The sequence below is a fragment of the Centruroides vittatus genome, unplaced genomic scaffold, assembly GCF_030686945.1.
Source record: "Centruroides vittatus isolate TY-2023 unplaced genomic scaffold, ASM3068694v2 contig_549, whole genome shotgun sequence".
Classification (NCBI taxonomy): Eukaryota; Metazoa; Arthropoda; class Arachnida; order Scorpiones; family Buthidae; genus Centruroides; species Centruroides vittatus.
The window spans coordinates 4,898,357-4,910,671 of NW_027122325.1; the positions used below are offsets into that span (position 1 = coordinate 4,898,357).

General features: G+C 26.2%; 1 protein-coding gene across 3 annotated transcripts in view; it reads left to right on the forward strand.

Moving 5' to 3' along the window:
• Positions 1-12,315, forward strand: part of LOC136978733 (thrombospondin type-1 domain-containing protein 7A-like) — a 127,167-nt gene that overhangs the window by 82,871 nt on the left and 31,981 nt on the right. For all 3 annotated transcript variants that reach the window (XM_067274529.1, XM_067274528.1, XM_067274527.1), the window contains 9 exons: positions 2,081-2,196; positions 3,815-4,036; positions 6,138-6,347; positions 6,444-6,674; positions 6,746-6,921; positions 7,581-7,699; positions 7,771-7,924; positions 8,016-8,276; positions 8,359-8,476. In XM_067274529.1, coding sequence (XP_067130630.1) covers positions 2,081-2,196; positions 3,815-4,036; positions 6,138-6,347; positions 6,444-6,674; positions 6,746-6,921; positions 7,581-7,699; positions 7,771-7,924; positions 8,016-8,276; positions 8,359-8,476 — 1,607 coding nt within the window. The remainder of the gene's footprint in view (positions 1-2,080; positions 2,197-3,814; positions 4,037-6,137; positions 6,348-6,443; positions 6,675-6,745; positions 6,922-7,580; positions 7,700-7,770; positions 7,925-8,015; positions 8,277-8,358; positions 8,477-12,315) is intronic.

The window sequence follows — 12,315 nt, forward strand, 5'->3', positions numbered from 1 at the left end:
ATCATTTTTGTCGATCTGTCAATGCTATTCATTTGATTAATCTTTATCATTATTAATAAAAATCCACTTATTTATTGTTATTTACTAATTGAAAAAAATTAAAATTTAAAAAATATATTAAAAACAAGTTCAAATCACTAAATGAAACTACTCCATGTGCATGTAACAATTGCAGCTTCTTTATTGCTGCTATATAAGAAAAGTCAAGAAAGAACAATGATGCCAGTATGACAGAATAAAATAAATTTAAAAATAATATTTTGTGTGGGATGGTTAAGGAAAATCTATGTTTGTTTGTTTTCATAGATTAACATTTTCAAATTGACTGTTTTACAGGATGTCTCCAAAAGTCACTGCATATTAGTGACTATTATAGAATATATTAGTGAAATAAGGTCAATTCCAAACAATGTCTTAATGACATAATTATAAGTATTTAAGTTGTCTTGCAATTATTTTTATAATTTCTCAGATTCCTATTATTTATGATTAGTGCTGCCACCCGTCCGGTTTTCATCTGGTCAGTCCGGTTTTTAATTCATTGTATGGGTTAACAATTAATTTTGTCCCAGATGTAGTAGAAATTGTGAAATTATGATGAAACAAAGTACTAGTAAATATTTTTATAAATTTATCTTTACTTTTAACAGTGAAAGCCTGCACACTCTCACCGAAAGTTAATTTGTCATCTTATGCTGACGTATGTTGCAACTTGTTGACTTTTTTTCTTTTGCTTCTTAGTTCTTTAAAGCTAACTTATTTCATTTCTTTTAATTTAATTTGCTCCTACACAAGTCCCTAACTGGTTTAGAACTGGCATGCACATTATTCTTTGCATGGTAAAATAACATTGCGCATGCATCAGGGACTTCCGTTAGAACAAACCTGACCTGTCATCCAGGTCAGCAATTTTGAAAAGGTGGCAGCAACACTAATAGAAACTAAGTTTAGAGTCTGGTCCAATTTAAACTAGTTGTGCATGTGTGTGAAATTGACAAATTGCCCCCCAAAGAAAATGCTAATTTATTTGTATTTTATAGTTTAAATAATATTTCATTCATTAAACATAGTAGAATCAATTAAATAAAATTGCCAGGATGAATATGGATTCACAGAAAAAATATATTTCTTTAGACTATACATACAAACATGAGTCAAAGTCCATTCAGTCCTTTCACACGCTGTTTGAGGTAATAACAATTCCATCGGCAGAGTTGATCTTTTATTGTAGGCTACTCGTCCACCGTAAAATGTAAAAAAGTTAAAATAGTCCTCTAGCAATGGCACAACAATAAAATTAATAATTACATTCAAGAAAATTACCAGGAAATATATTTTTTCTGTGAATCCATATTCGTCCTGGCAATTTTATTTAATGTAATTATTAATTTTACTGTTGTGCCATTGCTAGAGGACTATTTTAACTTTTTTACATTTTACGGTGGACGAGTAGCCTACAATAAAAGATTGACTCTGCCGATGGAATTGTTATTACCTCAAACAGCGTGTGAAAGGACTTAATGGACTTTGACTCATGTTTGTATATATAGTCTAAAGAAATATATGTTTTCTGTGAGTAGTAGAATCAAAATTAATAAATGTTATATTAAAACTTTAGTATATGTTAATAGTATAAGTATTCCAAAAGATGAATGAATGCAAATTTTCTAAGTAATATTTTTCATTAAAGGAATGAAATTTAATAATATTAAAGAAAAAATTTTATAAATGCAATTCTTCAATGAAATTTGTTTGCTGATGAATAAATTCAAAAGGATTGAATCTATGTGTGGACAGAGAATTCTGAATGTCAAGGACAACATAAGAAAACATTGAATCTATTTACTAAATGAAGAGGATTAGAAAATATCATAAAGTAGCCCAGTTTAATCCAGAAATAAATTGTTGTTAACTAATAAATTGGGTTTTAGAGTTGATGCTATACTGTATATAGTTGGTGATAATTTATTAACTGTGTGTGTGTGATTGTGTATGTATGCACTACATATTTATCATTATCAAAGCATATTAGAGAAAAGCTTTCAATAATAATAACTTTATAATTTCAAATAATTTATAGATGTAGTGGTATTTCTAAACCTGCTGTTAAAAGAGCATGTACAATACCATGCCCAATTGATTGTTCAGTCACTAAGTTTTCTGAATGGAGTACATGTTCCGATGATTGTGAAACAGGTATGTAACATTTATAATAAATGTTAAAATGTAAAATAATCATTAAATATAATAATAATATAAAATATATTTTGTCTTATATTATCTAAAATAAAAGAAAAACAGTTATATTTTTTATATTTTTATATAGTTGAAAAATTTTATAGAATTAAAGATATTTAATTTTTTGGCTAATTGAATTTCTATAATTAATGTATTTAACTACTCATGTTTTGTTAACTTAATGTTTATTTCATGATAAAAATTAAAATTTTTGTCTACTCTTACAAAATTTAACTGCTTATTAAAATAAAGATAAAAGTTTTAACTGTTTCACTAACTATTAATTTAATATATAATTGATCATTTTAAATTATTTTTCCAAAAAAATTAATATAATTAATAATGTAAGTATTTGTAAAATTTATAATATATAATTACACATTAATAGACATAAAAAAAATGGCAGCTCTACTGTCTTGACAAAAGAGAGAAGCTATAACATTATTTCATACAATGGCAGATGAGAAAGCAACAATGTTTAGATAAAGACAGAAGGGATAAAAATTGAAATATTATATTTTTTAAATCAGTATTATGAGGCAATTGTATCAATCCTGTTATTTAATTAAAGGAAAAATTTCTAGGATGGTTTGAAATTTGTATAATGAAATTATACAATAAATATAAATGTATAAAAGTTGAATCGCTTTAATAACTTAACAAACTATATAAACAATGTAAAATTTTAAAAAACTTGTTTATATTTTTATAATTACTTTCCGTTATTTTCAAAAAATAAAACTTTTGTTTAGCATAAAAAATCTTACTGGAGAAGTTGATCTTGTTGTCCTACGTTTGTCCCTGTATTTAATAGCCATATTTTGTATTTTTGGACTCACAAATATGTAAATTTAATTTTACGAATATTTTACATGCACATTATTCTCCATTAAAATTCATGAATAAAAATATCAGTATTTATAAAACAGTCAATATTTTATAAATATAAAAATATTTTTAATATATAGAATGTAATGAAGAAATCAATTTCTAGTGTTATTAATAACATCAAAAAATTGATTTATTCATTATCTCCATTGATACAAATGATATAAGCCTCTTCCATCTTACTTTTCTATAGATTTGAATTATGACAGGCAAAAATTTATTACAGGCTAATTAATATATATTTTATAAAAATATAAATATATTTGTTTCGTATTCTTTATTGTTCCCAAAACATCTTTACTAAAGTGTGTTTTGTTTTCTTACCAAATTACAATTAATACGTTATACTGTATATTATTTCATTTTAACTTTGTTTTTAGGTACTTAATCCTTACTGGTTTGTTTCAAAATCCTTAAGCCTCACTAATTTCTTTTGCTGGTGAACTTTTGATCTGGCTTACTTGCTTTTTAGGAAAAAATGGATATATTTAATTTATAGAATTTCAGTTGATGATTATCATGGTGGTAGTTTTGTGTAGAAAAATTTTTTACAGATGTTATGTATGTATGACATAGAAAATTAATTTCAAAACATTAAACTTTGTTTAAGCTTTCTAGATTTTTTTGTCATTTTTACATATAAATTTAAATGATGCAAAATTTATTAAAAACATTTTCTTTTTTCCAGATTTATTCCAATATCGGCAAAGGTATATTTTAGAATTACCAAAATTTGGTGGAAAACTTTGTTCAACAGTAATGAAAGAGGAAAGATCTTGTTTGAAGAAGAATGGCATACAATGCCGTAAAAAGTCACTTTCTTCTAAAACATATAAATGGGATATAGGACAGTGGAGTTCATGCATACTACCTCAAGTTAAAAATTGTGGAAAAGGCTTCCAGATTAGAAGTAATTAATTTTCATACTTTTTTTATAAAAATATTCAATAGTATTTAACAGAAATATTGATTTTATATACTAATATAAATCAAAGAAATGATAGAATGAAGAGTTTAGTATAATTTACTGGTAGAATTCTCACTTCATGTAGTTTCTGAAGAAATTTTTCTAACAAATTAATCTTTTTAATTTTTTAATTTTATTGCTTTTACTTCAATAAAAAAATTAAAATAATTGTTTCCATAAAATAAATAAATAGAATTCATTTATTTTAATCACTTTAGGACTTATTTATATTGATAATAATAATTAAATGATAACATTAAACAGAATAATATGGTTATAAGTAGTGAAATTCTGGTTTTATTGCTCTGATATTAAAAGAACATGTTAATACAGTTTAAAAAAATGTATATTTTGAAAATTTAAGTTAAATAACATTAATTATATATTTTAGTACATGTTAATTCAGATTACATTAAAAAATTGATAACAATTTTTGAACATATCTGTGATTAGTTAATAGAACATATAAGTTGATTTTTCTGTAATTGAATGCTTTTGCTGTAACTATTCTTATATTTGATATTAAAACTTTTTATCCAAAAAGCCTTATAATTAAAAAGCACATCATTTGCATTTTGTGTTGCATTTTACTGGTTCCTATTGGTTATTTTTTAATAGGATATTTTTTCAGTTATTTTTAATCATGCTATTTATGCTGTTCTGTTATAATGAAAGTGAAATAATGTAAGAGAGATTATTTTTACATTATTACATTATTTCACTCTCTTACATTATTTCACTTTTGTGTAATACATTTTTAATTTTAGTGTATTTTCCTCATAAATAATATGAAAAAATTAAGTATTTTATATTCTTTTACAAATAAATTCTATAAAAATATTTTAAAAAATAAACTGCATTGGACAATCTGTGATTCCATTTAACTAAAATCCAGAGTTAAATTGACTCCATAAATAAAGACTGTCATGATTCTAGATTTTGTAAATATTATGAATGATGTTAATTTATAAATAACAAATTTTTAAAAATAAAGAACATTTTTTTCATTTACTTATATTAAAATAACTATAACAACTCAGTATGTATAATTATATCAATAATTTAATTGTGTCTTCATGTAGAGATAATTTTGCTAAAGAACATACAGGTAGGCCTCCTACAATGCGGTAGATACGTTCTTTGAAAATACGCATTGTGGGAAATCGTGTTATAGGAGACATCAACTTAATACAAAAACCTGGATTCAGTTCTAAAAAGAGAAAAAGTGCCTTTTATAATGTAACATTTTCATCGTTTTTTAAATTTATGTACATAAAAAGCTTAAATAAAATTCAACATCATATAAAAACTAAAAAGATTATGATTTCAAGTCAAAATCAAAAAGAAACATAATGTTATGCTCACAAATTCAGTCCTCATCGTCACTTATTATAGTTGTTTGAGAATGTTTGACTGACCTTATTTCAAGATCTGAACTTGTTTCATCAAGTTCCACTGCACTTATGTGATCCATTGCGATTTTTCTGTTATGTGAAAGATGATTTGTTTCTAAATACCCTAAACCACGTTGTAAAAGTACTGCATTGTAAGAAAATTTCTGCGTTTTTCCAATCGCATTTGAGCGAAACTGCGTTGTAAAGGTACCGCGTTGTAGGAGGCCTACCTGTACTTTAAACTTTAATGCAAATTAAGGATTTAAACAACTATTAAAAAAGATAATAAAAATATTATCTTTTTAATAAAATAAAACATTTGATGCAGTCTATTAAATTGTTCTGTCAAAATGAAAAAATATTTAGTAGGAATATTTATTAACATTGTCAAAAAAAAACAAGCTTACAGAAAGTATTTAGTGAAGTTTGCTAGTAGATGTCATAGTAATAATTTTAAGATTTGAAAATTTGACTTTTTGATAGATTTTAATGTTAAACCAATAATTTCAATAAAATTGAGATAATGCTACAAGTGAAACACTTCTGTATATATAAACATTGTAATATTTTCTATTTTATTATGAAAAGTGTATTTTATAAATATTACTGTATATGAAAAAATCAGTTTTTAAAATTATTTTTAATAACAGATGTTACATGTATTCATGAAGACAATAGAGGGGTTGAACCCGATATGTGCATAAATTCTAATTTTTTTCTTGATGATCAAATACCTTCAAGATCACGAAGATGTTTTGTATCATGTGATAAAAATTGTGCTGTATCTGAATGGTCAGAATGGTCACTTTGCGAAAATGCTTGTATATCTAAAACAAATAGGACTAGACAACTTTTAACCGGTAAATGACAAATTTCATAGTGCATTTTTTAATTATTATTTTTTATTATAATATATTTATATACTAAAAATGTCATTTTGAAATAAATATATATAGATGACTATGATACAATAGAAAATTGTAAAAATCAGTTTCCGACCGTAGAGGAAAAATCTTGTCCATATCCAATGGATTTATCATCTGTAAGTAGTCATTGGCAAGAATGTATTGTGGATGAAAATGATTCTAATATCACAGTAAATGGGAGATCAATTATTGGTAAATGTGGTACAGGACAGAAGTTCAGACAAACAGATGGATTTGACATGAAAAACTGTCATCAAATGGGTATGATATTATAATTTAGAATATATTTGATTATTTTGAGAAAATTCACAAATGCTTTAAATTATATTTAGGATATGAAGTAGATATGTGTGTTGTTGAATGTCCTAGAGATTGCAAAGTTACAGCTTGGTCTTCATGGTCAGTTAACAATGCCAGTTGTGGAAGTGTATATAGGCATAGGCATCGTAAAGTTATTCATACTGCTAATAAATTCGGTCGTCCATGTATTAACATACAAAATGGTATTGTAAGTATTTGAGTATTTAATATTTTTAAAAATTAATTTTAATAAAACTGTATACCATATTTTCATGCATATAACCTGCAGAAAATTGTTGGAACAAAAATTAAATCATATACTTCACTTCACCATATAACCTATGGTGCCTATGAAGCAGTCATTCCTCCGTACATGTTAATTTGTAATTGTACTTCAAAATTAGCATAAAACCCATCCATTGCTTAATCCGTATCCCTTTCAATTTTTTTTTAAAACACAGATAATCCATGGGTTATCTGTGTTTTAAAAAATACAGTAATTTTAAGTCAATAATCATTTTCAATGACTAAATAAAATAGAATATTCACTCACATTCATGTTTAACTCTATACATGAAATCGATCTTGTTTGTTAAAAACGAAGTTGGCTAATTGAAAAAATGTTAGACTAGTTTTGCCGCACAAGTTCCCCTTGTAGCCTGAGGGATAAAACAATTTAGTCATTAGCACCAGAGATGGGGTGAGTTTTCAGAGCTTAGAGTTAAAAAGCTATGTAATATATAAATATCAATCTTCCAAATTAAATATGTTCTGAAAAATATTTGATTTTTTAAAATTATTTTAAAACTATTCATTATGTATTAAACCTTCATCAAATAAATTTATCAACTTGTTTTAAAATTTTAGGAAAATGAAACCAAAGTAGAAAATGTTTCTTGTGTTGCATATTCATGGTTGGCTGGAAATTGGATGCAATGTACAACTTCAGGAATTTGTGGCAATGGTACACAGAAGAGAGAAATTAAGTGAGAATATTAATTAAAACAAATATAAAAAAGCTAATATCATGTAATAAATTTATGTAAATTTTTTTTAGCTGTGTTAGAACAATTGATGAAACAAATCCCATAAAAGTAGATATCAATAACTGTAATTCTGTGCCTAAACCACCTGTTTCAAGAGAGTGTTATTTACCATGTCCAAAAGATTGTGTTGTATCTGAATGGTCAGAATGGTCTGAATGTGATAAGGTGACAAATTTAATTTTAAAAATTAATGAACTTTTCTCTTTTATGAAAGTTTTTTATATTTATATAGATATATATTTTTTTAATATTTTAGACATGTAATAATTTATATAATCGCACAAGGAAAAGAATAATATTAAGATACAATTCTGAAAGTGGTAAACCATGTCCATCTTTAGTAGATTCTGAAAATTGTTTATTAGGTACAAACTGTTTTTATTATATATGGAAGGTTGGGAATTGGAGTTCATGTGTTTTACCAGAAGGAGCATTCTGTGGTGAAGGAAAACAAAGAAGAGCAATACAATGTGTTCGGAATGATGGACATTTTACCAGTATTTCAAAGTGCTTTAAGGTAAGATAAAATGTTTTGAAATATAAATATATAAGAAATTGTTTTAAAAATCAATTATCAATTTTATACTTTATACTTGTAGAATGCTCAACTACCAGATAATATAGAAAAATCATGTTATATAGATTGTCCTATTGATTGTGAAGTATCAGAGTGGTCTGAATGGGATAAGCGTGACTGTCAACAATGTGGTTTAAAAAGTAAGATGTCAAAACTTTTAAAATGCAGAATTTTGTTAAAATCATAATAAATCTTTATAGTAATAGACTTTTTTTTAGAAAGCTTGAAATTTGAATGTAAATTTGTCCTGAAATTTAAAAATATGATATTATTTAAAATTAATATACTTTACAGATGTTATAGAGCATTTTATAAAATATTGAAAATAATTATGAATAATTTTTTTATATTTTGTAATGTTGCATTATTTTCAATTATAGAAAGTACATTTCATTAAAATACATATTTGTTTGTTTTATGTAGAATAAAAATACACCTATCCCTCGATTTACACGGTAGATAGGTTCCTGAAAAAAACGTGTAAATCGAATTTGTATCTTTTTGAATGTAAAACCGTGTAAATCGAAAAGTATGCAAAAAACGCATAATTTCGTTGTTTATTAATTATGAATTTTTTTCAATTTTTTAAAGGTACATAAATCAAACAAAAATATTGAAAGGCAAAAAAATATATTCTTTTATTAATTAAATACAAAGTACAAAGGAACAACAAATAAAATCTGAAAGATTCATAAAAATGTAATGTAATTGTGTAATGTAATGTAATGTAAAAAATGTAATTAAAAATAATGTAATCGTTTGTTACTTATGAATATGAAAAATTAAAATTTTCTGGTTTAAAACTATGTGCAATAAATGCAACTTCGTGCGTATGGGGGAGTACCCTATATCTCGGTTTATCGGTTACTATTTGACGGATTGAAATAAAACTGTCACCTAGTATCCTAAATATCAACTATAACATATAATTAAGGTGGATTGGAATATAGATGTAGATTACAGTTAAAAATTGTTCCTTTTGATCATAGCCAGTTTATTTTCTACATTTATTTTTTAAACCGTGTAAAAGCGAAAACGTGTAAAAAAAGTACCGTGTAAAACGAGGGATAGGTGTGTATATAAAAATTATTTTATATTATATATTAATTGAAAGAAGGTTTCAGTTCATCCAACTTAGTTCAAGTAAATGGCTAGGACTAAAAATACAGTTCAGGTATTAAAATTAATGCTCTTATCCTGTAGATCAATTTTTTTTTTTTTAACTTTTTTCTAATCATGGACTGGTAATTGTATGCGACTGTAAATTATTCTTATTTATGCTTATGTAGAGTTATTGTATATAACAAAGTATATGCAATAATTCTAGATCACTATTTAAATGTCACCTGTAATTAACTGTACCAATGTCAGTACAATCAAACATTTTTCTGTGGACTGGTGAAAGTTTTTTGCAGACTGGCACTGGTCCAAAGACCAGTGATTGAAAAACACAGATGTAGATGATGCCACTGAAGAGCAATTTGAGTAAAGTACCATGTTATATCTATGTCATGTCACAAACATGTCAGGTTTCCATTCTTTGTTAACTTTAGCCCAAGCAATTTTTTTGTAACTTAAATAGTTGTACATGTCAGTTTTCACTATTAGAGAAATGTCACCACTGTATGTAAGTGTTACATAAAATTATTTATTTTGCAAGAACTTTTGACAGTATATAATTGTTCTCTTCAGACAGAATCATTCATAGAGAACAAAACACTTGAATTCAAAAATATAACTTGGATAGGAACTAATGTTTTTACAAATCATTTGTCCTGCATATGCATGGTATTTAAAATTACATATATACAATTTACAAAATTATACAATATTATGAAACTACAATTATATGTAAAAGACATTAAAAATAAAACCATTTAAAATAATGAATAATAAAATAAACAGTAAATAAACAAAAATAAATGTTAAATTGCTTCTTGTAAAAAGTATAAAGTTGTTAAAGTATAAATTATTTCTTGTTTGGATAACTATGTTAATTTTCTTTTGGCCATTAATATGCCTCAAAACCAAACTTATCATAATGACTACAAATAACTTTAAGGTGAATGCTAAAACAGTCATTTGTGGTGTTTCTTATGATAAATTTGGTTTTGAGGCATATTAATAGCCAATAGAAAATTAAAAATAAATTTATAGCAGTGCTGGTGACACTGTGAGGTGTTTGTTTTATTATGAACCATGTGATTTACAACTTTTTGAAGTTAAATAGCGCTGTCCACAGTTCTGGTATATCTAGCGCAGGCAAATTACACAGTGACATTATTGAAATGTAAAGAGATTTCCATATGAATAATGTTTTTTGATCATCATAGCATTTTAGAAAGGAAGTTTGCGACCAAAGCGGCTTAAAGTTACTCTCTCTCACTTTTTTTTTTTTTTTTTAGCTAACTGTGTTGTATATGTTATGTACAACATTATCATGGTGTTCTGCAAGATAGAGGCAGAGCATTCTAGTAGTGGCTTCAATATATAATAGTTTTGACCAGGGGCAGATCTAGGTTTTTTGGGGCTTAGGTCTTATTGAAGTTCAATGGGTCCCCATTTTTTGTTAGATTAAGAATCTTTAAATTGGGGTTTAAAATTCATTTTTTAATAACATCAAAATCAGAGTTGAAATTTATTTATTTATGAAATGGTGTTGAATGACAAATTTTATATCTTATATAAAAAGACATAAGAAATAAAAAAATATTTACATTGCTTAATTACTGACCAACTGACCAATTACATTACATTGATTACAATAAAACAAATAATACTATAAATTATCATTATTATTATACATTATTAATTATTATTATTAATATTATACATATTATTAATATGAACTATTTTTTACTCTACGATGAAATGAACAAGTATTAAAAATTTATGATGATAATTCAATTTTCATGGGCCCTTGACACTTGGGGACCCAGAGCTTAAGCCCTATTAGTTCCCTTACAAAATCTACTAACTGGTTTTGATCCAGTTAGTAGATTTTGTAAGGGTTTAGCATATACCCTTGATTTTTCATAGAGTGTAACTTCATCTCTAATATAACAAAGTATCCTATGCAATGTGGGCTGGGGTGCTAGTGGCAAAATATAGCCAAATTTTTTGAAAACTCAACAAATATGTAACGATAGGAGACCCAGATACAGAATGGCGTGTTATAAAAACCAATTCCTTAAGATACAAAGTGGATGTTTTTGACCTGATTGCCTAGGTGGCCAAAGAATATCCAGTACTGCAAACTGCCGATTTAAAAAGGGAAAGCTCATCATCTTCAGGTGATTGAGTGGAAGGATATAAGAATACCATGAATTACAAAAAACGTTAAAAACATACTCAAATTTTAACTTAACTTTCATCGTGTTTGTTATATGGCTACCCTGTGTATCAGTACTATAATAGCTGAATTTTTGTACTTGGAGGGTTGAAAAGCTGTAGAAGGAATGATGAAAGGAGGTTCATCAAATTTATGATACAGAAAATAAGATATCGTTGGACAATCTATGTATGAGCAGATTCAAAAAGAGATCTTTGCATCTTTTTTTTCCTGTTTAGTAAATGAAATATTTGGGAAAAATAGCCAACACTGATTGTATAAAATTTAGTAACTCTTTATCAGAGCCTTCTCTAGCTAGTAGAATATCATGAATATATTTCAAATATAGAACAGGATAATGTATGGTAAGAGGGAATTAAAAATTTTGAATTCTATGGTTTCTCATTGTTAAAAGTGAAGAGATTGTGTAATGATACACTGTTTGACTATAAACTATGTTTAATTAAACAAACAAATACAAAGTACAGTCAACCAGCACAAGCCTTCTGTGCTAGTTTGTAACATGGAGAGAATCAGTACAAAAAAAAGTGCAGGACAATGTGACGTCCCCTGGCACTTGAGAATAACAGTACAAAATTCACATTCCTTAACACTTATGACTAGCTCTGCTAAAATGGCTGAAAGAGG